The 24,205-nt window shown below is 46.3% G+C and overlaps 2 protein-coding genes across 5 annotated transcripts in view; both read right to left on the bottom strand.

Annotated features, from left to right (window-relative positions):
- The window catches only part of VASH2 (vasohibin 2), a 32,360-nt gene extending 18,622 nt beyond the window's left edge, over positions 1–13,738 (bottom strand). The window contains exons 1-4 of one of the 2 annotated variants that reach the window (XM_052681176.1): positions 13,639–13,738; positions 10,910–10,992; positions 3,525–3,613; positions 1,871–1,927 (exon numbers count right to left, since the gene is read on the bottom strand). In XM_052681176.1, coding sequence (XP_052537136.1) covers positions 1,871–1,927; positions 3,525–3,613; positions 10,910–10,927 — 164 coding nt within the window. In that variant the 5' untranslated portion in view covers positions 10,928–10,992; positions 13,639–13,738. Of the gene's footprint in view, positions 1–1,870; positions 1,928–3,524; positions 3,614–6,109; positions 6,319–10,909; positions 10,993–13,638 lie in introns of those variants that run through there. The other variant, XM_052681167.1, reaches the window with a different exon arrangement.
- FLVCR1 (FLVCR heme transporter 1) lies at positions 12,340–23,500 on the bottom strand. 3 transcript variants are annotated; one of them, XR_008206284.1, is made up of 11 exons: positions 22,766–23,500; positions 20,993–21,137; positions 20,319–20,459; positions 19,584–19,651; positions 19,273–19,376; positions 17,976–18,086; positions 17,573–17,678; positions 17,250–17,361; positions 16,550–16,617; positions 14,351–15,099; positions 12,340–13,773 (listed from the first exon to the last, which is right to left on the bottom strand). XR_008206284.1 is itself a non-coding variant. In XM_052681119.1 (11 exons), exons 1-11 carry the CDS (start codon positions 23,366–23,368, stop codon positions 14,271–14,273), a joined length of 1,641 nt encoding a protein of 546 aa, XP_052537079.1. In that variant the 5' UTR covers positions 23,369–23,496; the 3' UTR covers positions 12,340–14,270. The 3 variants fall into 3 exon arrangements, 2 of the variants coding, with proteins under 2 accessions (XP_052537079.1, XP_052537066.1); XM_052681119.1 differs by having other exon boundaries at positions 12,340–14,394; positions 15,041–15,099; positions 22,766–23,496; XM_052681106.1 differs by having other exon boundaries at positions 12,340–15,099.
- Positions 23,501–24,205: the final 705 nt, after the last annotated feature.

Below are 24,205 nucleotides of genomic sequence, written 5' to 3'. Positions count from 1 at the left end.
TCCTTCCTAAGCCCAGCCAGACATTTTTATTCTCTCATGTACTGCATTGATGCTGACAGTAAATCTCCATAATAGTCCTCCCTCCATAGCAGAAATACTCATTAATATGCTCCAGCTGCTTTAGGACACTTTCACGTGAATTTATGAATATTCATCATTTCTACCTAGCACTCTACTTCTTTGTGTCCAGCCACCACTCTCATGAAGTCAGGCTGCCAGAGGTCTCGTAATACTTTCATTAGCCTGAGCCTTTACAATAGGAAATAAACAATATGCTCAGCAGCAATAAATCACGACTCTGGTAACAGTCTCAGCTTCCAAGAGCTGGTAGAAATGGATAGTGCAGCATCTTGCCAGATCCACTTGCAAATACAAACCTTGCTTTGTCAGCAGGCTCCTGCCTAATTTCAAAAGCAAGTGAGGGATCCTACACACATCCTGCGCCAGGCCTACCCCTGTCCACTATGTCAAGGAGCAAACCAGTGCAGGCTTAGCAGCTCACACTGTGCAAGTCTAATGGAAGAGAAAGGAAGACAACTGTGCCTGGCAAATCAGCTCCTACTAGCCAGACCATTTCCAGAGGCCCTCGCTGTAGCTCTTCTGAAATCCTGTCACCACAAATTAGATTGCTCAGAAGTCACTGCAACAAGGAGAGAAGCCAAACATGAGTACCCAAGCCCACAAACATTAAAGGCAGATAAATGGAGGAAATAAGACCACTTAGAAGAGGATCCAGAGCCCTGATTACGCCTCCACGCTGATTCACTTTAAAGAAAAAGCACCATCCTCATAAGCCAGACTATCATCAAGCCCAAGAGAACACAGACATTTAAAGTAGTGAGTTCATCTCGTTCTCCACTTCCTTGGATAAAAGTAATGGGACAACTTTAAAAATGAATGACCAGCCTGAAAACTGGTTTAAGAGTCTATAAACCCATTCATCATTCAAAGCACAAGATTTCTTTTAAACAAGTTCCACCAGTACAGTAAAATAACATAGAGAAAGGAAGTGGGAAAGATTGCTGTCAGCAAGATGAAAACTTCAAGTCTAGAGCTGTGATGGGAAAAGAAATTTACAGCAACACACTATTAGTGACAGACAGCTGAGGAGAGCTAGACAGGACAGCCTACAGGAGTCATTACATTCTGCTTGTCTAAATTTTGCCCTACTAAAAAGGCACAACGTTGTCAACATCACCACCCACCCAATCTGCCAAGTTACTGAGTCCTTTCAAAGACCTGTCGTAACCACGATACAGCTCTTACATGCAAGAGGTCCCAACTCTGTTGCCACACTCCCTGCACACATGTTCATATTCGTATTATGCAACTCACTGTCATCCACACCAGGTGGAAGGAATGACAAGAGGACCAGCAAAGGGAGAACCAAGACCATGACTTGAGCTATTCCTTGTGATCCTCAAAGGTGAAATAACTGAGCCCATGACAACATTAAGATTTCTGCAGCAATGTGCACGGTTGATCTCTTCCTACTTTCAGCAATGGTATTATAGTGCAAACCAGAATAACAAGACTTATATATTTTCCATAAAAACAGCCCAGCCCTCCCAGCCCAACACCAACAAACAAGAATTGAATTTTCCCAGCCCTGCACATTCAAGCTTGGCCAGCTACAGCGTGGATACTGAGCAAGTTCAGCCCTCCCCCTTGCTGGCTTGCTATGGATCCTTGTCCCAGGAGGCAGCAAGCTGGGACTCTCCTTGCAAAGGTAGTGACACACAGCCCTGGCTGTGCCAGGACAGACAGTGGCACTAGAGAGCTCCCACACCACTACATTGCTCTGCATCAGCTGAGTGCCCTCAGTACGTATGGGGGAGCATGACAGTATAGCAGCTCCAAAGACACTTACCCACTTAGAGGTCTGGATTTTCTGATCTCGAAGAACTGAGTTCCCGTGTGATTGTATCTGAATTTTGTATGTTAAGGAAAGCAACTTAAACAGACAAACAATAAAATCACAATTCATGACATATTAATCAGCATTAGATGGAGAATTGAGCAAAAAGGTCACTTGTCTAATATGACACACTTGGCATTTGGGAGATGTGAATTCTTTTTTCCTCTAGCTCCCATTTGCTGCTGGGTTGCATTTGAAAAAAAATGGGTTATAGTTTGAAAAAAGTCTCCCCTTCAAGCAAGAGCCCAAACCAAACAACATAATCCACTGTTTCAAAGAACTAATTTCCTTTTGTAAGTTTTGACTCAGTCAGCCTGTAAATCAACTGCACGGCAATACATCTATTTACACTTAGGAAATATAAATCACTCCCTAAAATACACAATGCACTTAAAATGGAACTAGCCACCTAAGTGCAACTCAAGAACAAAAGTTAACACCATGAGCACATGAGAGCTCATCATGAAGGATGCCAGAGGACAGCCACCCACCCATCAACCAAACCCCAGCACGGTACAACCAGCACAGCTGCTGGCTGTGTGACCATTGCTATACAAATCTTCAGCTTGCATCAGGATGCTCAGAGCTGACATTAATTAGAGTTCAGAGACTTCCAGGAAAACAAACAAACAAAAAACTTTCTTCCCTCCCACCCACTTTTGAAACTTAATTCATGAGACCCTTTCACAGAGTGCTCTGAAAACATACAACCTCCTTCAGCCCTCAAAGAAAGCCAGGATCCTGCTCCCCAGTCCCAGCACACTTTGAAGCCTTTTTGAACACAGAGCCAAACCCAACCTCTGAGACTTGTTCCTCCTCCATAGCAAAGTGCAGCACTTCAAAACCACTGGAGGAAAAGATGGTGTTTTTTTGAGCTGTGTGACATGGCCTCCCCTTCTGTGCAGCCCTCCTCCCTGTAGCTCTCTCTGCCCAAGGGGGGCTGCACAGCAGTGCCTGCCCTGCAGCTGCTGCCCAGGCTTTGATCCCAACCTCTGCCCTGCTATTTTTGGATGCTCCTCCAGCTGCCACCCAGATCCCTTCCTAATCCTTACCAGGACTTCACGTTCATTCCTCATCTTCACTGCTTCCCCCAGAGCACACACACACACAGAGGGAGAGTTTAGAAAAAAAGCAAACAGAAAAGAGCAGCCAAGTCAGCATCCAGGCCAGCAGCTTCCCCCAGCATTATCTGTCAGTGTGGGGAAGGGTTGGCTATCAGGCACAGGGCAGTGACAAAGCAGCAGGGAGGCCAGGTTGATGTATGCCGCTCCAAAGAAAACTCCAAGCAGTTGAGACATGTGGAAAGGGCCCTTCCTTGTTACCCCTCTCTTAATACAGCTGTCCCAGGGGCAGGCTGCAGGGCTAGAATGCAGATGCATGCTGCAAAATCTCTCCCTCCCTCCCATGGCTCCTGCTTTGCTGTGGCTCATTACGCTCCTCAGAAAAAGCTCAAGAAGTCTGTAGCAGTGCTGAGAGTTGTCCCTTCACCCCCGATGATCCTCGGCCCTTGTGACCAGCTCCAGTAAACCCTGCTAACCCACGAGGCAGTGCTCCATGCTGGACACATCAGCCTTCTTTGCAAGAGTACGCACTGTGCAGAGGATACTGCAGCATCTTCATGTAGGTCTGTATTGCCTGCAGCCATTCTGGGATGGACATGGAGAGCTTGTAATTGGGCACGGGCGGAACCGAGGGCTGGGCACAGAAAGAAGAAGAAGAGGTCAGCCAGCTACCACTCCTCACAGGAGGCTGACTAAGACAGATGAAGGCATTTAACACCGTGCAGCTTTGCAGCACATGACTCCCACCTTAGTGAACTCGGGCACAGGACAAAGCCATCCCACTTGTGACAGGGACTGCCCACACCCTGCAGCATGGGGACAGGACAGGACCTGTGCAGCCCGCACACACAGGTTCCTCACAGAAACACAATCCCAGCACTTGCCAGGCAGGGATCTGTAGGGCCAAAAGGCCATCTGAGGGCACCCGATAGCTAATGGTATTAAGACACTTAGAGATAGAGACTGTACCATAATGGGATTTTTTCAGAAATCCCCTAAGGCATCAGCTGGTGCCAAAGCACCATCAGAAGCCAGGCCCTCAATCCACATCTAATCCCCACAGCTATGTGGCTCCTCAGCCCACAGCAACACAGGGAAGGGGCAGCTCCTTGTCATCTCCCAGCTAACGCAGGGGCAAGGCTGCAAAACAAGGGGTCAGCATCTATAAAAACAGGTGGAGCCTCCCTCTCATGGACCTGGCTGCCCAGGCTCCCACCTCCGCTCTGAGTGAGCTGCTCACTGTTTGCTTTGTGACAAGCACCTGCCAAGGAAATCGGCACCCACATTCAGCTCGCTACTACTGTCAGACAGTACACAGGCCTTGGAAAAGGGATAGGAAGAGACTCACACTACTGACACACAAAAATGTGTTTTAAGTGGGAAGCAGACAGACGGCTGTGGCTCCAGTGTGCTGCTAGCTTCCTCAGTGCAGCAAGAGATACGGTAACCACGCAGACAGCTCTGCTGCCACAAGTCATGAGTGGGGATGGTGAGCATTTCTTAGTACAAATTTCCAGGCATACACTCTTCATTAGAGGTAGTTCTTCAGTTTCACAAATTCCTTCCACCCCCTACCCCTTTGGCTTGGATGAATCACTGAGACAGGGCTCAAGTTTCAAGAGCAGAAATAGTAAAAAAAAAAAAAAAAAAAAAAAAAAAAAAGTGAATGAAAGTTTCCAGATGTAACTGCTGCTGCTCTCAATCCCATACAGACTCTCCTTTAAGATAAAAACCTGCCTGCACTGCACATGCACAACACATCGAGGCAGTGGGGTGGCCCTCACTCAACCTACCAGAGCTGGACTGCTGAAGAGCCTTTAGGCCCCCAGCTGCTGGGGACAGGATGGGTGCTGGGACTCACAGCCCTCACTACACGCAGTGCAGGCATCCCAATTATCAGGGCTGGGCTGGCCTGGGCCAGGCCTGAGCTTTTGGTGCTGAAACCTTCCATGTCAATGTCTTTCACACATGTGCGTGAGGTACACGTGGAACAAGATCACCACAGCACCATAAGAGCTTGCAGCACAAATGGCTCTGGACTGCTCTGCATCTTGGGCCAGTCCCAGGCACAAATGCGGCTATGCAGGCACCTGGCCCACATTGGTCACACCACAGCCAGGCAAGCAGATCTGGGCCAGCTGTGTCCTAGGTCAGTGGGCAGAGCTCCACCTGCTTAGAGCTCAATCCCTGCATGTTTCTGAGCAGCATGCAGCTCCTGCTTAACGCCACTGGAAGCACAAAGGACCGAGCACACCCCAGAAGGTGCCGTACACTCTCAAAGATCAGGCAGCATTAAAAATTCCACAGTTCCCAGCTTCCTAACCACAGGTTCATCCCTGGTTTCTAGAAGTACCTACAGAGATGGGGCACAGGCAGTGGTGGAAAACGAGAGGGGACAGAAGAAGAGCTGTAGCTCCCATCCCTACTCTTGTCTATCTGCAAAGAGCCCCTCCGTTTCCTCTGGTCACACTTTACACCAGGCTCAGGCCAGGGAAACTCCTGCCAGGACTGTCATTATGTCACAACATTTGCTGCCTGGCATTGTCCTACTCCTCAAAGCACAGCCCTGCAGAGGACCGGTCCCAGCCCGCCAGCACAGCAGCTCTGTGCGTACAAGTGGGGAAGTCAGGGCTGCCGAGAGGAGACACAGCGCTGTGGATCGCGCATTTATAAAGCAAGTAGGATTCGGGAGTGGAGCAACGGGAAACCTTGACCCTGCATCGCTATTTCTAAGCAGCTACGCCTCCACAGACAGCACGGCCGCTGCAGCGCGAGGGCCGATGCTGCGAACGGCGCAACGCGGCCAGCGACCGCCCTATGCCCGGAACGCCAGGTCCCGGCTCGCTGCGGGCAGCCCGCGTGGAACTGCCTTCCACCGTCTCACCGCACCCCATTAGGAGCAGGAGGCCGCCGCGCACAGAGCGAGCGCTCCGTTACCCAGCGCGGACAAAGCCGGCAGACTCGATCCCGGGGCTCGTCATTCACTACGGTCTGCGCGCACCGTCCCGCCGGCCCAGGGCCCACCCTCTCCGGCCACCGGGCGCCGAGGCAGCTCGGCAGCGGGCACGGACCCGCAGCAGCGGGTCGCAGGAGGTCCGCGCAGTCCCTTCCCACCGCCCCGCAGCCTTACCCGGGCCAGGCAGGCGGCGCTGCGGATGGCGGCGGCCACGGCGCTGCCGTCGGGGTGCACCCGCTCCACGTGCCCCCACATCCGCTCCCAGGTCTGCCCGTCCAGCGGGAAGCCGCTCTTGTTGACAAGGAACAGCACCCCGCCGTCCCGCTGATCCTCCTCCTCCGAGCCGCCGCCGCTGCTGCTGCCCACCGCCCGCGGCTGAGCGCTCCGGGAGCGGCCCCCGCCCTTGGCCGCAGCCGACGCCCGGCGGGGGCCGCCGCCGCCCGCCGCTCCCGTCATGGCCCTGCCGCCATGCCCCGGGCGGGGGGCGACCGGGCCCCGCCGCCCCCCTCTATCAATAGAGATGGGTATAAACGTGCGCTCGCGCGCGCCGAGACCCCGGCCCTAACGGCGGCTACCCGCCTCCCGCGCGATACCCTGAGCCCCACTGCCCGGGCACCCCGGCCGCTCTGCGGGCTCGCCGCTCCATGCCGCCCCGCCGTTACCACGCTACGGGCCTGCCGCCCGCCTTCAGCGTGCTCCTATTGGCGGCCCCAACAAAGAAGGGCGGGACCAGGAGACGGGCGAAGAAACAATTGGCGGAGATGCTGCCCGGCGCGGCCGCGACGATGGCGCCCCCCGGCGGTCCGGGTACCGTGCCCGGGGGCTGCGACAGGATTGACACTCGAGCCTCCCCCCGCAGGGCTGCCTGGCCCCGCGGCCCTTCAGAGAGCCGTGCCCAGCCCGAATGCGCCCCGAACTAGCCGCCTAATAACAGAAATCCCACGCGCCAACTAAGCCCAGTAGGTGGCGCCAAGCGAGCGAGGAGAGCTGTCCCCTCAGCCGCCCAGAGGCTGGGGTGAGCCGTGCCGCGCCCTGTCCACTCCACGAAGGCTCTCAGCAGCCCTGGGTGTATGCCAGCCTTCTGCTAACGGCCTCCCGCAGGAGCTGGCGTCCCCTGTGACCCCTACCCTTCTGTCGGCATCTCAGCTGGAGGCTGGTGTCAGGAAGACTGGAGAAAGGCTGTCAGCCAGAGCCAAACAGGACCCTGCCTACCAGGGGCATCCACGCCTCAGAGGGCACTGCGGTCCCTTCTTCAAGTAACAGGGCTGAGCAGCACTCTTAACCTGTGGCCCTTTTCCTAACACAGAGCTTGGTGCCACCGCAGTTGCTTTCTGGGTCAAACGAACTAATTTGATCATTAAGTCATGCAAGAAGGTTCTAACCTTCATTATTTCCAATTGCAGACTCATTCACACACAGCATTCAGAACACCCTGCAGTGCTATTACACAACCAACAGAAGGAAAATTAATGGCTCTTAATTGCACCATAGCAGCAAGGTGATATTAGGATCGGCACTGCTTCCTGGAAGTTTTCCCACAAGCGTGCAGGGAGCCCTAAACTAAGAAAAGGGGGAGCTGCTCTCTCTGCTAAGAACAACATGAACCCCTGTTGCCCACTGCACCCACAAAGCCCGTTGCAGCTGCTGGGAGAGGAGTGGCCAGGTGCTGGAACAGGCTGCCCAGGGAGGTGGTGGAGTCACCCTCACTGGAAGTGCTCAAGAAACGTTCAGATGTTGTACAAAGGGACATGGTTTCAGGGTTAGTAGTGGTAGATGGACAGTTGGACTACATAATTTTGGAGGTTTTTTCCAAACTTGGTGATTCTGTGATTCTATGGAAACAAAAGAATGGGGTCTGGAAAGTTTGCCTGACATAACTGCATGATGGATGTGCAAAACTCAGGCCATTTCCTGAAAAACTCACTCAGTGCCTGAAGAGGAAGATAAGACTCATTTGTTTGGGCTTTTTGTCCTGACCTGGAAATCACACTGGAATGGGATTTGCTTAGTAATGAACTGCAAGGTTAAATGGTGATAAGGATGTCACCATGGTAATATGTTAATGGCAAGTTTGCAGGAGTGGCTTGCATAACCACTAAGAGTGATAACTTTATGTATAAATCACTGCGATCATAAAAGCTGGTAAAATAAAAATGTAAAGCAGATTTAAAAAAAAAAAAAAAGCAAGCTATGAAAGGAAGATTTGAGGGTAGGGTATGCTGCTTTGGAGTACTCCCCCAAACAACCCTTTCTGGAAACTCTTGTTTGTTTTGCACTGCACCAGCACAGCACAACAGCATCAAACTGCTTCAGCTTTAGCAAGGAAGAACATCAGCAATGCCTTTTGATTTCCACCTGACCAGGTCCAGGGCCTTGACCAGGTCCAAGGCCTCCTGCACTAACTCTACCACAACACATCATTAGTGCTAATTTAGTTGGGTTTGCTTAATGAGGCTCTACCTGATCGCAGTCCAATGCAACGTGCAAGGTTTCCAGCACAGGAAACCAAAGTGGCAGGAAAATACAACGCATCAGGGCTAGCATATAATTTCACTCCAGCACGCTCCCCAGAAATCTTTACTAGCCCCGCCAACAGCAGCACAGCCCTGCCCACCCTGTTCCCATTAAGGTCACCTTGCAGACTGACAGCTAATAGCACTAGGTACAGTGGAGATCTCTGCTACTGAGCAGCACCCCACCATGTCCTGGCCAGCCTGCATTGCTGTCTTGCTCTAAGGCTTTGCTCCCAGTCTGGGGAAATGTCTGCATTAACACAACTTGTTGTGAAGGTCTCACTTGCCAGCATATGATTCACTTTCTACAATATCTGCTCGTAAAAAACAAGGAAACACTACAGTAACCTTCCATAAACCTACAAAAGCCATCTTTTTTGGACTGCTCACTTCCTTCATAACCTTCAGGTGCAGGGTGAACCACTCCACACCACCGCTTTGCTCAGGGAAACTGCATAATAGCAGTACAGGTAGCAAAGAAAGGCAGTTGCTAAAAAAAAAAAAACAAAAAACAAAAAAAAGACCTGGTCCTCTGACACCAGATCGCTTCCATCCCTTCAGCAATTGGCAGCACCCCAGTCTTTGTCACAAGGGAACTGGAGTGGTTGAGCTGAGGTGAGAGTTGGGACAGGCTCCCTGCCAAAGTAAGCCTCTGTGTTTGAGTACTGAGTCACTGCTTCCTGTACCAGGGGAGAAGTGGATCCCATTCAAACACTGCCTGCTCAAGATCAGGAGTACTTGAGAGTGGACCGAAAAAGTAATCAAGTTTAGCAATAAAACTTGTCATAAGCCCAGCAGCTTCAAGAGCTAGGACCAAAGTGCTCTGTGAAACCTGCAAAGAAATGTGTGATTCACTGTTCTCATTCCACTATATGACAAAATATCACCGCAACACTGATGATTTCATCAAGCAGCTTTTGATCTGGAACAGCACTTCAAGCTTCATTGGATGCCAGTGCTCTGCAGATTAAAACTCCTCCTTCTCAAGAAAGCAATGACTGAACAGTAGACAAAACACTGCAGAAGTGTCTGCAGATGAGGATAAAGTTCAAATACTGCGGTCAAATTTCAAAAGTTAAATGTCTTACAGGAAATACAGTCATTTGGAGCAAAATGATTTTTTTCATACATCTACATTACACCCCATCACATGAATCATACTCATTCTGCCACTCTAGCAAGACCCTCGCAGTCCATGGCAGAGCAGATGAAGTATGTTGGAGCAAAGTCACCCCAGACTCTTCGCTTCCCAAAAGCTGCTGGATCTCCATATCTCCACTATCAGCTGTCAGGGCTGGGAGGCTTTGTCAAGCTCAGCCTCTGAGGGCTCCTCTACCCTTTTGATACTTTTTTTGAGCAAATATAAGAGGAAAAAGCATGGAAACTTTAGGCTTTAAGCATTAGCTTCCATGTGAATTGAAGGCTTTCAGCAATAGACCCCTAAGTGAATTTCAGCTGCACTCTAGGAGCACAATACATACAAACTGAAGTGCATGGAGCTGGTTAGTAAGCCAAGGGCAAGCCATTCTCACCTCAGCAGGTTTCTTCCTGCACCTGGAAGTTGTTCTGAATTAGCTGACGAATTATTCTGAGGAAACCAATCTATTTTGCAAGGAAATAACGGAGAATATCAGTATGTACAAACATAGGAAGGGGAGCATAACATTTTAATGTCTTTTCTCTTGACACCAGAACCAGTAAAAGAATAAGGACCACATGTGTGGTCCAGTCCCTATTATACCTGATCCAACAATTTCAGGATTCTCCCCTCTGATTAAGAATCAGCACCCTAGAGGCTAAATACTGACGTTACCTGATATACAGCAGGCACTACCTCATTAATGAGAAACCACGTCTGAACATTGCCCACATTTCACCTATTTTTTACTGATATGACTGCTGAAGTACTTTATCATACAAAGTCCAGGATATTATTGCTTTGACTTCTGAAAGATGTTGTCTAAGCAAAGATAGAAATATTAATTCAGAACAGGGTCAGATGAGGTAAGTCCATTGTCAAAGGCAGAAAGGAGGAAATCCAGCAAGCCCTAAGAAGCCTTCTTAGCATAGGAAACGGAGTATTCATTACCTGTGATTTTAACCATGCAAAGTCCAGTTTCTGAAAGTGTATCCCACTTGTTAGTTTTGGATATATACAGCACCCCTCAGCTATAGAAACAAAGAAAGCATTTTCTCTGGAGAATGGCTTTGACTCACAGTCATGATGCCTTCACATCTCCCACATATACCTGGTGAAGTTTCTTTTCTTTCAAGAAAAACCAAGTGTCTGCCAAAGAATGAACTTTAGGGCAATAATAATTTGCTGATTGTTCCCTTCCAGCTGTGGGAGTGTTTAAATTGCAATACTAATTGGGAATATAAGCCTACAGCTTTCATAGAAGTACTTTCATAGAGGAATACAGTTCTAACCAAATACAAGTGAAACTTAGCATTGACTTACCACACGAGGCTGGTGCATCTGATGCTCTGCACAAACTGCAGCCTTCTTCTAGGATTAATCTCTTTTGAGAAAGCAGCTCAGAGCTGTGTGGAGAAGGAAGGTGAAAATTAAAATCACTTTCTTACAGTGACTCTACTTTCTTTGAAGTTGGATCCTTCAGACTTGCTTGGCCCCCAGCTCGTGTCCTGGGAATCAATACTAATCATCTGAGAATAAAGTAATTAATCTTTGCACTACCCTGGAGGAGCTGACTTTTTGGACAGCCCTGCTTCAGGTCTCAGCCATACTTTTTCTCCATAGACCTCCTTCAAACCAAAGGAGAAACCACTACATCAGAATAGTGCAACTCAGCTATCGGTGCTAACACTTTAATTTCATATGCTGACAAGATTTCACGGTAAGCCAATAGTCTTGTGTGTAATGCTTGGGTAATGTGAAAACATCCAGTCTGTATATGAATGCATGCATGTTTATTAAGTGCAGAGTACAAAATTCACATATAAAGCTTAGCTTTCCTACATTAAATGACAGCTTTGGAGGGGGCAAAATGAATCTAACACACCAGCTGTACCAGCAGCTTTGCTCCAATCAAGTTGTACGCTGTAAGCTTTATAAGTGACATGTAATGGTAAAGAATGATTTCACCCACATGTATACATATGTACAATACTGCATTCAGAGAATATTCATAGGGATTTTTTTTTTTAAACTTTATTTTGAAACAAAGAGTAGGACAAAACAAAAATTACAGCAAAAATCTTCACAATCTCCAAGAGAACAAAGACAAGCAGTATATAACACAGGTCTTACAAGAAAATGCATTTCTCTTAAGCATATTTTTGCTTATTCCACCCTATTCTGTGTATTAACAATTTCTCTTCACAGATTTCAGGCAGCACATTGTGTGTAGGGGGGATAAAACATGGATACAACAGCTTAGCTTGTGGGCTATGAATTGTCTGTAGTCTCTAATGCTCTGGAAAGTGTTACAAGTACAGCAAGATAAAAACCAACACCACATTCCCATTCACAAAGTAAAACTATTGAGTTCACGGAATGGAAAATGAGAGCAATAAATATGACTTAACCCAATTTCACTCAGTCATACACACAGTAGTCCAAAGCTTTTTCAAAAAGCATTTTTTCCACTAGGAATCGAAAGTTGGTAACAGCAGACACACACTCCTGTGATAGGCAGAAGAGCATACTTAAAGCACAAATTAATGCATGGAATTAGGATGGCTCTCCTCACATGCTTTCTGATTCTGTCCTCTCACAGCTGGCACACACGATCCCATTTCTCGATTGATTACTCTTTAAGCAGTTTTGATTCTTAGTCTCTGCCAGAAGAGGGCTGAGCCACAATCTGATGGCTCAGAAAGTCAGAAACACTATTTCCAATTCCAGACACATTTGATTTATATTATTAAAAAAAACAAACAAACAGAAAGCAAAAAATAAAGCCCCAACTACCCCAAACCAGTTTCTGCCACAAGCTAGAACCTTTCTTTTTTTTTTTTCTTTTTGTGAAAAGATGAGAAGAGTATTGGTTTATTTGTTCCTCATTTTGCCACTTAGCCTTTTATTTCTATACTTAGTCCTTGCCCAGAAATAGCTTTCAAATAAATACTCACAGGTTTCCGACTTTCAAGTTTCTTCTGATCTGCGTTAAATCTAGGATGTAATTAAGTCTTCATTATTAGGAATATTTTCTTTTCAGGAACCCTGCAGGCTTTTTAGCATGCCAAAAATCTTGTTTGGACAATTTCAGAGGGCAGCCAAGTAATTTGGCAGAAGATGAAAAACACAAGGAGCCAGTAGGGCTAGAATAGTTTTCAATAATCAACTGAAAACAACTAAACAAACTGGAATCTAGTAGGGAAAGGAATTTCCAAAATAAATTAAGAGCTCAACTTTAGAGTGTTTAGCAGACATGTAGAAAGTATTCTGGATGCTGCCAAAGACTCTACTGGACGTCTGAAAGCACATCCATTCTGTATACCTGTATTCTGTGGAAGAGTTATATATATATATATATGTATGTATGTATCATAGTGTTACCATTTCTCTAAAGGCAAAAATCATTCAGAAAGCAAAAGGAAGGAACTTTCACTTTGCTCACTCAGGCTGAAAATGTGCACATCCCTGAACGGGGCAGCTGGTATCAGTTAGTCACTCCATGTAAGAACTGAGATAAACAAGGTACCTCCTACTTCCACTCCTATCCTCTTGCCTGCCATTTGAACATCTCTTTTCAGCTATCTCACACAGGACTCCTCTCATAGAGCTTGCCTCTCCAGGAGCCACAAAGCATGCCCACTTTCCCTCTAGTGCTGGCTCCGGCAGAGGCATGGGCTTGTTTTGGAAAGACCAATGTTCAGATATGCCTGGCTTCTTCAGATACCTACACTGCCACTCAGCCTACTCATGTCTGAAGCATTTATCACACAAAACACTAACTTAAGAGGAAAGCTTAGAGGCTAGGTTAAGAAAGTCCTGTTTATATATTAAAAAAAAAATAAATCTCTAAATCTTTAGAGAAACAAGGCAGAAGAAAAGCATTTAATTATACTTAACACCTTGAAAGACTATCCTGGGAGTTGCAAAGTTCCCCATATCAATTTGTAACCCACAGAAAAACTTCAAGCAGGATTCAACCTGCTGGATGGCACTACAGCTGTAGGAACACAGAGACTGCATCACTGATGGCACTGAAACTGCAGGCTCACCTGAAAGGCTGCTAAAGCCTCAATGCTGCTAACTCTGGCTGGACTTTTCAGAAGAAGAGCCTCAGTATTACTGTAGGGATGTCAGTTCTGTAGCTGGGTAGATAGTACACAGGGTGAAGAATAATATCAGTAGCACTGCAGTGAGAAATAATAATACAAACAATTATAATACAAAAGCAAAGAAGCATACTTAGTAGCTAAGACTCATTATTTAAACAGCAAGTATTTCATCAGACAAAGAGAAACATCACTATTTTCCTTTCAGTCACCCTTACAGCTCTTGACTGTGAGGAACAAGACATTATTTACTGTTAAGTTACACAGTGAGCACAAAAATTTTACAGGAGACAAATGATACAACGTAACACAGAGAAATAAATGGAGGGGAAAAAAAAAACAATACAACAGGTAGAGCACATTTTTGGATACTCCACAAACATTCAGGAGGTTTAACAAGCAAAATGGAATTTCTTCAGCAGCACTGGCCAAACTCAAGATGAGGCAAGGATCTTCTTTACTTTGTAAAGGCACCATCTCTTTGTAAACACGTGTTCCTCTCATTTGAACTGAGAAAGCACTCAAAATATTCAGGAGGCAACCTGTGCAATCATATTCCATTGCCTGTGAATACTTCACCATAGATAGATAGATAGATAAATCAATGGTGGTCTTTTCTTTCTATTTAATAAGAAATGTATTTTCTTCAACATACCTAGTAGGAAGCTCTTTAAATCTCCCCAGAAATGCTTGAAGAACCTACAAAAAAAGCATTTTCTCTCATCTTCCACTATCTATCAAGAAGTTTCAAGGCAAAAGAAACTCAACACACATATTTGCAGTTATCACGTTTTCAGAATTGTGCTATAGACAGTTTCCCAGAAGGAAATACTGTCTTACATCAGAGACATTAAAAATAAGTATGAATACCCTCCAGTCATGCAGCTACCTACTGCGACTTGGTAAAAGCACTAGAAAGAACTGAACAAGAAATTAACTAACTTCTGATTTCCTGGGGAGAAGATACTTCTGATCATGACTGTACTTCAGGATTCCAAATGCACATTTTGGTGGGCATCCTGAACGTACACTTCTTCCCAAAATGAAGAGCATTAGGGGGTTGGACTCGATGATCCCCAGAAGTCCCTTCCAACCCCTGCGACTCTGTGATTCATTAACGAAACAGCAAAACTTGTAGTCTGTTACAATAAATATTCCATACAAAGTCCTATTGTTTATATCTTGGGCAAAATGAAGTCAGCATCTTCATAGCTGTCCACATAAATGTCACCAAAATCACCAAACACGTTTTACTACTCATACACATAAATCCAGTGACTATACTAATTTTGTTAAGCATTCAACAGAAATTGTGCGTTTCTAAGCCATCTTCTTTCAGGCTTACAAATCTGACTGAATTTTGAATGCAGTACAAGTTTCACGTTCTGGATTGTCAACTGGTACCTGTGGGAAAAAGAAAGCAGTAATCAAGAATTGAGCTGTAGTACAGCCAAAGCCACTTTCAACCTCAGTACTCTTGGGTAACTATTGAGTTAGACTACAGTATGTTAGACCACAATAGTACATGTAGTTTATCAACTAGAAGAGACATTTACAGAAAGCTCTATTTTCCATTCTCTTTCTGATAAAAAAAAAAAAAAAAAAAACCAAAAAAAAAAAATCCATGGAATTGAGCTTCCTTGGTTTAACTTTAAAACATACATTTACAGCATATAGATATTTATCACATGGAAATTAACTTCCTTTTTTTTTTTTTTCCTCTATCAGGTTTAAACATGGGAGAATCTTAATCAAGGTTTAGAATCGGTGTATTATTTTAGATTTATTCACACAGGCAGCTGTTCTACATTTATTAACACAGGCAGCACTCCCCTATGATAATGATGTGGTGAGAACACTACAATTCTGTGTTACTGGGGTTAATATTCATAAAGTTGTGTGACAATCTAGCTAATTAACAAGGTAATGAGTGAAAGTGGAACAGTGGACTCAGGGGACTGCTATATACAAGTCATCACGTCCATCTCCATGATAACCCTAACCCAAGCTGATAAACACACAGGCTGTCATACTGTGCAGACACGGCCACACAGGTTTCAGGCAAAAAAAAAGTCTGCTTGCGTGGCATTGACTTGCAAGTTTCTGAACCTTAAGTCCTAAAGCTGCTTGCAGATGACCAGAGCTGTTGTATATGCAAGACACCTTTATAATACAAAGATGCATATGAAGGACCTTAAAACATCTGACTTCAGAAAGCTGATTTCCTTAACTGAATCAAAAGGGTCAAGAAAATAATAGCATTGAACAAAGTTTCAGGTGTTGGTTTTAGTTCAACTCGTGACTGTGTTTTGTTGTAAAAGCTGCTGAACCATGGTCTTGGAACCTCATAAACAGCAGGAAGCACAGTGTTCATTCTCCCATAACTCGATACGGTGCTCAGAGAAGAACAACCTGGCTCTTCATGAAAACACAGAATAAGAACTGCAGCATGACTTCAGTTCATCAGACACAGACTTCACTTACAGGGATGGCAGGTGTTTAAAATAAAACATGTCATCTATAGCATGACCTCCTAAAGCAATATGCAAAAAAAGCTCCACAATTTACAAAACTACTTACAAACATGGAAAAATAAATAAACCCTACACTCAAGAAGAGATGAATACTAGCCATATAAAATTCAGGAAAATCTGAGAGCAGAGACTTCTCATGGAAGCTAAGGAGAGAAACACTATCTGATGGCAGCCTCCCACACGACTCTGTCCTTACAAAGCAGCACCAAAACTGTCACACAGGAAGTTTTTGTCAATCGTTCTTTTCTGCCAATATTAATTCAGTAGAAGCCAGCCATTCAAGTGTAGTAATATCACAGTGTAAAAGAGTCACCACTTACAGCTTTCACATCCATATTCATAATCCCTGAATTCACATTGTGTCTTCGCAGATCTGATTTTATTAAGGCTGGGGAAAAAAAGAAAAAAAAAAGAGAAAGTTGATTTCCAGCTTTGTAATGACATGCATTTCACGGGCAAGCACTAAGAAGCTGCTTTCAGCACTGACTCAAAATACATCATTGACTTTCGTAATTTGAATTGGTGACAACTGGAACTTGCTCCTCACAAGTCACATGCAAAAAAATGACAATAAAAGCTTTTAAAACATGAGTACCTAAAGCAAAGCTTAGTGGTTTTGTCATTTCCAGCATACTTCCAAATGCTGGCTTGTCTAAATCATATCACATTAAAAAACAAAAACATCAATTACATTTGAAAAACTGCAAACTGTCTGCATTTACCAACTTGCTTATGTTCACTAACCTACTTTGAAGGCAAGCATCTGCCACAAATTCAGGACAAGGCTCAAGAAATGGCTGATGACTGGTTGTTCACCTATTAGCAACACCATCCTTAAAACAAAGCGCGTGGACACAGCAAGTATGTAAAACTTAAAACATACCCTGCACTTCCTAGTCATTTTGGTCCTCAGCCCAGACAGAAAGTCATATACTAATACACATACATTCTAAGTCTTTGAAACATCTCAACTCCACATTTTTCCCTTTCCATTTTTTACTTACATTTCTGCTTAATTACCTGTCAAGATAATGCCCACGAACAGCCAAGCACAAAGAAAGAGGTTTCCTGCACGAGGACTGTAGTCTGTTGTAAGCTTTCCTTGGACGAGCGTAAAGACAATTCCAAATATCTGCAAACAAGTCACTTCATCAGTACCACATCAAGAAGAGTCATCAAATTCAGACCATATCATACTGAACCAAATAATAATTTAAAAATATATTTTAAAAGGACAACACCACCACAACGGAGATCAGCAGCCAAATCTAAGGAAGACTTAGACTCTAGCAGAGCAGCCTTCCTTGAACTTTACACCACTTGAATAAATAAGGTGACGTAACCTGTGCTGATGCATTGAGGAGACCTGAGGAAGTGCCTTCAGACTCTGGGTATGTAATTTCCACTGCAAATTCAAACCCGAGTGGCAGATAGCCGGTCATGAAGAACCTGTTGAAGAAGAAAACAAGAAAATGATGGGTATGGCTTTCATCTGTTACTATGGCTATGAAAATCAAGCATCAACACCTGGTACCCAATTATCTGCTACTCTGAACTGTTTGTTTTCAAGATCTAATACGATTCAACGCTTGCTTTGCCTGCCAAATAAACCACATCTATTAGCTACACAGACATAGGTTGAGAGCATGGTGACAGAACACACAGTAGAAACACTGAGTTAAAGCAGTCAAATGCTATCTCTGAGCAGAACTGCAATCAGCCTTCTAGCCTCCTTTCATCACTCACCCAAGCACTCCTCCAGTCACAAACACCACTATAAGGTATCCGAGGTCCAGCGTGAAGGTGAATACCACCATCCCAATGAAGGAGAGAATGTAAACAATCAAAGTAGTTTGCCTGCAACACAACAACAATAAAAACATATTAACATTTTAAACATAAGGTCATAGCACATTGTTGAAGTACAGAAGAATAATATAATTATTTACTCTCTTGTTAACAACTGACTTTCTACAATAATTAAATTAGCTTCCTGTAACTCTAACTTAACCATATAATGCATTTTAGTGAGAAGACATTCATACCCCAGCTCCTTATTGCCTTAGTTACACGGCTGCTTCATTCAAGGCCAAGAGAACTACTCAGAGACTCTCAAAGAACAAATAATTGTACAGGAAACCATTACCTCAAGACTATTTCAGTTCTCCTTTAGTTCTGTGCTGCACCTCTTGGCCATTCTGCAGCACAATTCATTATATAAAGATCAAAACAGCAGCAGCCAAATCAATATCAGTGATTAAAAATAAAACAAAGAATAATTAAAAAAAAAAATCAATCTAAGAAGTCAGAAAAATTAATAGAACATTTTAAATCTGGAATGAGGGATGTAACCCAAAACATTAAAGCATGCACCACTCATTTATAAGCCAAAAGGCATGGAGAAACAATCTACAGCACTAGCATCCTGTAGGTTTCTACAGTGCTCACATGTGAGAATCACCAAAGGAGAACTCCTCTGCTGTCAGCAGAGGAAGCACTGCCCACTCCTGGAAGGGGAACCATAGCACAGGTGATGGACCCAAGAGCTCTTACACCAAAACAGAGTTCTGCTGCATGGTCATCCACTGAATGAAAGCCAATGTTCTGCTTCTTAACAGGACCAGAAGTCATACAAGAACTGGGAATCCCTCAACTGGGTGCTTCACACAACAAGGGAGGATAAGTTTTGAGCCTTTATGCTTTCCACGAAGAAGGAACCTACTGGGTTCCTTCTGGCCACTACATGTAGGACACACAACACTTTTCTTGATAGCATTACATTCCCTGCAGAGACAGGAGTAGACGGAAAATCCTTCACGTCTTTGCATTCTCCACAACTCCCTCTCATTTCTTTTGGCCAAGAACCAGTAACAGAGCGTCAGACTTCTGCTGAAGCCTCTGAAACTCATCTTCATCAAGGCTGCTAGACGATCAGGGATGCGCTGCATTTTATCATCAGCTCACCTCCACAGTTGCAGTATTTTTCTAACATAATTGCACCAGACTCCTACCCTTAGCCCCATACATGCCTACCCACACTTACTTGTACGTTTTAGTGTAATCCAGCCACAAACCACAAATAATCGAACCCACCATTCCTGCCACCACCAGTGTCAAGCCAATTCTCCCAGCGTTCACTTCTTCTCCCTTTCAACAAATATTTATATGGTGCTCATTAATAACTTGTTTCCACTCAGAGTCAAGTTCAGACCTCTTGGCAGTCATAAGGCAAACATTCCTATGACTCCCACAGCTGTATGATGCAAGAAACTGTATGGGGGGGTACAAAGGAAACCAAACCAAATCACCTCTGCAAATATAAAATTAAAAAAACAAAAACAAAACAATACTTACCTCATAATGAGTTACTATCATCTGGTTTAACAATGTGGAAACAGAATAAAATGTTCCAGTCATAATTCCTGCAACAGCAAAAGAGCAGCTTCAGTCACCCCACATCTAGCCACGCAGATCTGCTACCACAGAGTTAATCTTTTGGCATCTGTATAACCAAGATGTTATAGTCACAATATAATTGTGTATAATCAATAGATATCAAGATGTTATAATTGCAATATAATCAAGAGAGTAAGGCAAAGCAGACAACGATCACAAAAAGAGAATAAGTGGAAGAGCTTACCCTTGGGTTGAGCTCACCAGAAGATACCAAAAGAGGGGATCTCCAGAAGAGATCCTTCCCCTCTGGCAGCCAGCTCTTAAATAGGTCCAGGAGGGGTGGAGCCTGGCTCCACCCCTTCCTGCAGCACAGGTGAATTGCCTTCAGCTGTGCTCCTCTGGCTGACTCAAGGCTCACCTCAGGTGATCAATCAGAGGTTCAGGCCGTGACTCAGCAGTTCCCATACAGCATCCAAGACTCAGATCAGAGGAATAACCTTTCATCTACCATACGCATCTCTTCTCCAGACCTATAAATGGCATCTCAAATACTGCAGGGTTTTCCATAGGCTGCTTAATATGTAGTAGTTTGACATCCCTCCCTCACCTAAAAAAACCACAATTAAACCTCACCATGCTTCTGGCACACATTGGAACTGCTCTGCCAGACAACAGCCAGACACAACCACTTACCATAGCTGATCAGTAGAAGTACAAATGGGACATTTTTGATCAAATTAATAATTGACTGCTTGTAGGAGTAATCCTCAGGAGGCATAGCTTGCAGGAGTGCTTGAGAGTGACTGGGAGGGTATTTGGGCTTCTCTTCGAACACTACGGGGAAAAAAAAGATTTTCATCTGTATTTACCAGAGTCACGCCTGTTTCTTTCTTGAAAGATGAAGTCTTCTAGTTCAATACATTTAACAGGATTGTCTTTTCAATGCTTCCAAATATACATTCTAGATTTTCCTCATGCAAGAAACAAGTCACAGCCAGAATAGATAATGCGTTAATTAACTTGTTCACATCTCACTGCTGCCAGCATATAGTTAGAGCCTGACTTCACATGCAGCATCCCCAGCCCTTCACATCTAAATTGTAAGATTAACAGAAAGAATTTCCATTACATCATAGTGTCCTCATGGGTTCTAGCAAAAAACCTGTGTCCTGAGAGAGGCTGCTCCACGTGAAGCATGACACACAGTAACGCCTGTCTCTTAGCCCTGATACCACAGACAGTGAGCACAAGTAACCTGAGAAGAGGTAAACTCAACTGCAGTGGGCTAAGTCAGATGCCCAAAGTACAACAGCATAAACACCCCCTATGGCCACAGTACTTTCACACTGTAAGAACAAAACACTTACCAACTCCTGTTAAGAAGAACAAAAGTGTGGATACTATTGCTGTTCCATAGAACATTATGCTTATATTATGTGCCATTAGATCAATATCATCAGGGGTATTTGGAACCAAGACAGGTGGCAACAAAAAGCCAATGGCAGTGCCAAGCTGTAAAAGCAAGAAAAGAAACAAAAATTCATTTTCCTGACATTTCGGGTATATGTATAAAGCATTAAGAAATGTCAAGAAACAACAGCCTTAAATTACTCTGCAACTTGTCTCTGCCACTCATACAAAACTAGGCTGTATTCTTAAGTGCAAGAATACTTAGACTTAAAAAAAAAAAAAAAAAAAAAAAAAAAAAAAACCCTGCATCTATTTCAGGTTAAAATAAATAAAATGTCAGTGACTGTCAGAATGGCAAATTCACAACTCAGAGAGCACGCACACCAGAGATGTGCCAGTAGGCTCTCAAAGCAGCCTTTGTGCATTCGCCTTGTAAGTCTTTCCCTGCTTTCCCTCCCCCAAAGGCCATCAGATTTAAGCAGTATTCAGCATTCACCTGAAGAACTCATTTCTTTCTACCCTCACCCTTCAGTATATGAAGCTCATAAACAGAGTACACTATTATGCTTTCTCTTAATGTGTAGGACTTTTATTCGCCATCAGAGCAGTGCTACGTAGTACCCACAATCATCCTGTGCCACCATTATTTATTTTTTTTAACCTTCTTCATGCAGTAGAGAATTATGGTCAGAAGGATCAAGAAAGAACCTGCTATACCCAACTGAGAAACTACTTTTGAAAACATGGTGCTCAAAACAACCCTTGACAGGCGAACAGCCACACTCTCAGAGATACATGTTTCAGCTGCAAGTAAGCAGCACTTTGACAGATAACATGTGTGATCTGGGACAATCCCTGCACTGCTGTTCCTTTCCCTCACCAGCATCAGAACTATGCATAGCCCCACACCCAATTTCTGCACTAGCTTGGCCACTGTCCTGCCAAATAGAGGCCCTAGCAGCTCCTTGCCACTGGAAGGACAGCTGAGTGTCTGAAGTGCAGAGATATAGCTGACAAATCTTAAACCTGACTGTGGATAGCAAAAAGGCACAGGATTAATTGTAGTGGGAAAGCAATAGAACAGCTATTAATACAGAAGTAAGATATAGCAAGAACCTTAACCTAAATATTACCAATAATCCGAAGTGCACAGTCATAAATCATCAGACTCATGAGACAAGAAACATAATCTCTATTATCTTAACGAAACCACACCTAAGACCTAAGCCTGCACCAGCGACCTTGGTGGGAGTTTCACCATTTTGCTGCCACAGATGAGCAGGGACAGGGCTGAGAATAAGGTGATGGGGGAAGGACAAGGAGCAGCACCTCATCTCCACCTGTGTTTCCAGAGGTGCCCGGTCCAGCTCTGATAAACCAGCAGGGGACGTGAGGAGATCCGACTCAGTTACACCGGCACCTCATGCCACCGCCTCACTCCACCGTCACCTCACACCGCCTATGGGGGAACATTACTCCTCAGAAATAGCGGCGAGGCAGTTGGCACAGGTGCCCAGGGACGTGTGGAGGCACCGTCTTCGGAGGCGTTCAGGAAACCGGAGATGCGGCACTGAGGGACGCGGTCAGCGGGCAAAGCGGCGATGGGTCGGGGTTGGACGGGATGACCTCAGAGGTCTATCCGACATTAATTCCCCGTGACTCGTGGCACTTCACACCGCCTCAGCCCACCTCCCCTGCACGCAGGCTCGAAGCCGGCGCCAGCCCCTCACCTGATTGCCCAGCACGGCCACGGAGCAGGCAGTGGAGACCTCGGCGGGGCCGAACCAGACGGAGGCGATGCGGGAGGGCAGCCCCAGGATGAAGACCTGCGCGACGGCGCACACGGCCTGCGCCGCCATGGTGAGCGCGTAGCGGCCGGGCGCCAGGCTGGCGCACTTGAGCCAAGCGCCCAGCGCGTTCAGCCCCGCGCCCAGCAGCGCCGTGAGGCGCAGGCCGCGGGCTTCCAGCAGCCAGGTGGCGGGCAGGATGAGCGGCACGTAGGCCACCATGTACACCATGGAGAGCCAGTCTATCTCCGTGAAGGACACGCCGTAGAAGTGGACGAAGACGTTGCTAAGGATGCTGTACTGGATCCACTGGAAAGCGTTCACCAGCGAGTAGCAGCTGAACACGGCCAGCACCGCCAGCCGCCGCCGCGACAGCCGCGTCTCCGCCCGCCCGCCCGCCCCGGTCCCGGCTGCCGCGCATCCTCCGGGGCCGCCGTTCTCCGCTTCCTTGCCGGGGAGGAAGCCGTTGTGCTGCGGGGCTCCCAGCATCTCCCCTCTCTCTCCCTCCGCCTCCCCCTCCTCTTCCTCGCTGCCGTCCTCCACCATCTCGGCCGTCTCCCCGCCCAGCTTCCCGGCAGCGGCGGCCTCAGCCTGGCTCCGCCGGCGCTCACCGCCCCGCGAAGTCAGCGCTCCGCCGCCGGGCGCAAAGCAACCTCGGGCGCCCGGCGCGGGCAATGGAAGCCGAGAGGCGGGGCGCGGCGCGGTGGGAGGCGGAGCCGGGCGCGGCTGCCTCCAGCTGCGGGCGGCGGCGCTGCGGGCGTTCCCCGCGTCGCTTGCTCCAGCGCCGGGTGCGCGCTGCTTCCAGAGCGCGGCGGGAAGGTGCTATTTCTGTATCGACCCCCGCTGCCTTTCTGCACAGGTCCCTGTTTATTCCTGGTGCTGAGTTGCGTTATGAGTGGTGTCGCTTGCCGACAGGCTGCCCTTGTATTCTCCATTTACAGTCTTTTACCTGAACCTCGGAAGTGTTTCAGTGCAGACGATGGGAAGCATATGGAGACAGAAATGACGTAAACAATCCCCACAACGTCCCCGAGGGAGCAGCAGCATAATCTCATTCCCGTAAAGTCTCTCTCAGTTTACGCACCCTGTGCCGCAGGGCCGGGTGGCTGCAGGTCTGTGTGAGGCACCCTCCCATCAAGCACCCTGCAGGCTGCATCCGCTGCCGCCCCGCCGCAGGCAGCTCCAAGGAAACGGCCGGTGCTCCCCTCAGCCCACAGCTTTGTCTCTGCAGCTGCGGTGCGAAGGAATGCGCTGATGGGTTAACATGCAGAGGGCAAAGATGGAGGTCTGACTGGAGGCAAAGGACGCCTAGGACTGGCACTAGGGCACATGCCTCTGCCCTGGTCTTTCACTGCATCAAGTGCCATAGGCAAAGCATTCCTT

The sequence above is a fragment of the Tympanuchus pallidicinctus genome, unplaced genomic scaffold (genome assembly GCF_026119805.1).
Source record: "Tympanuchus pallidicinctus isolate F22 unplaced genomic scaffold, pur_lepc_1.0 scaffold1, whole genome shotgun sequence".
Taxonomy (NCBI): domain Eukaryota; kingdom Metazoa; phylum Chordata; class Aves; order Galliformes; family Phasianidae; genus Tympanuchus; species Tympanuchus pallidicinctus.
Note: the sequence above shows the minus strand (reverse complement) of the source record. Positions and strands in the feature narration are given on the sequence as shown.

What these genes read in the sequence shown, in the direction of transcription:
- FLVCR1 (XM_052681119.1), bottom strand. Translation starts at nt 23,368, where the DNA reads ATGGTGGAGGACGGCAGCGAGGAAGAGGAGGGGGAGGCGGAGGGAGAG. An exon ending in GTTCTTCTTAACAGGAGTTG is followed by an intron (nt 20,460 to 20,992) that starts GTAAGTGTTTTG and finishes TTTTCCCCGTAG; the next exon opens with TGTTCGAAGAGAAGCCCAAA. An exon ending in TTCAAAATTCAGTCAGATTT is followed by an intron (nt 14,395 to 15,040) that starts GTAAGCCTGAAA and finishes CTTTTTTTGTAG; the next exon opens with GTTCTTCAAGCATTTCTGGG.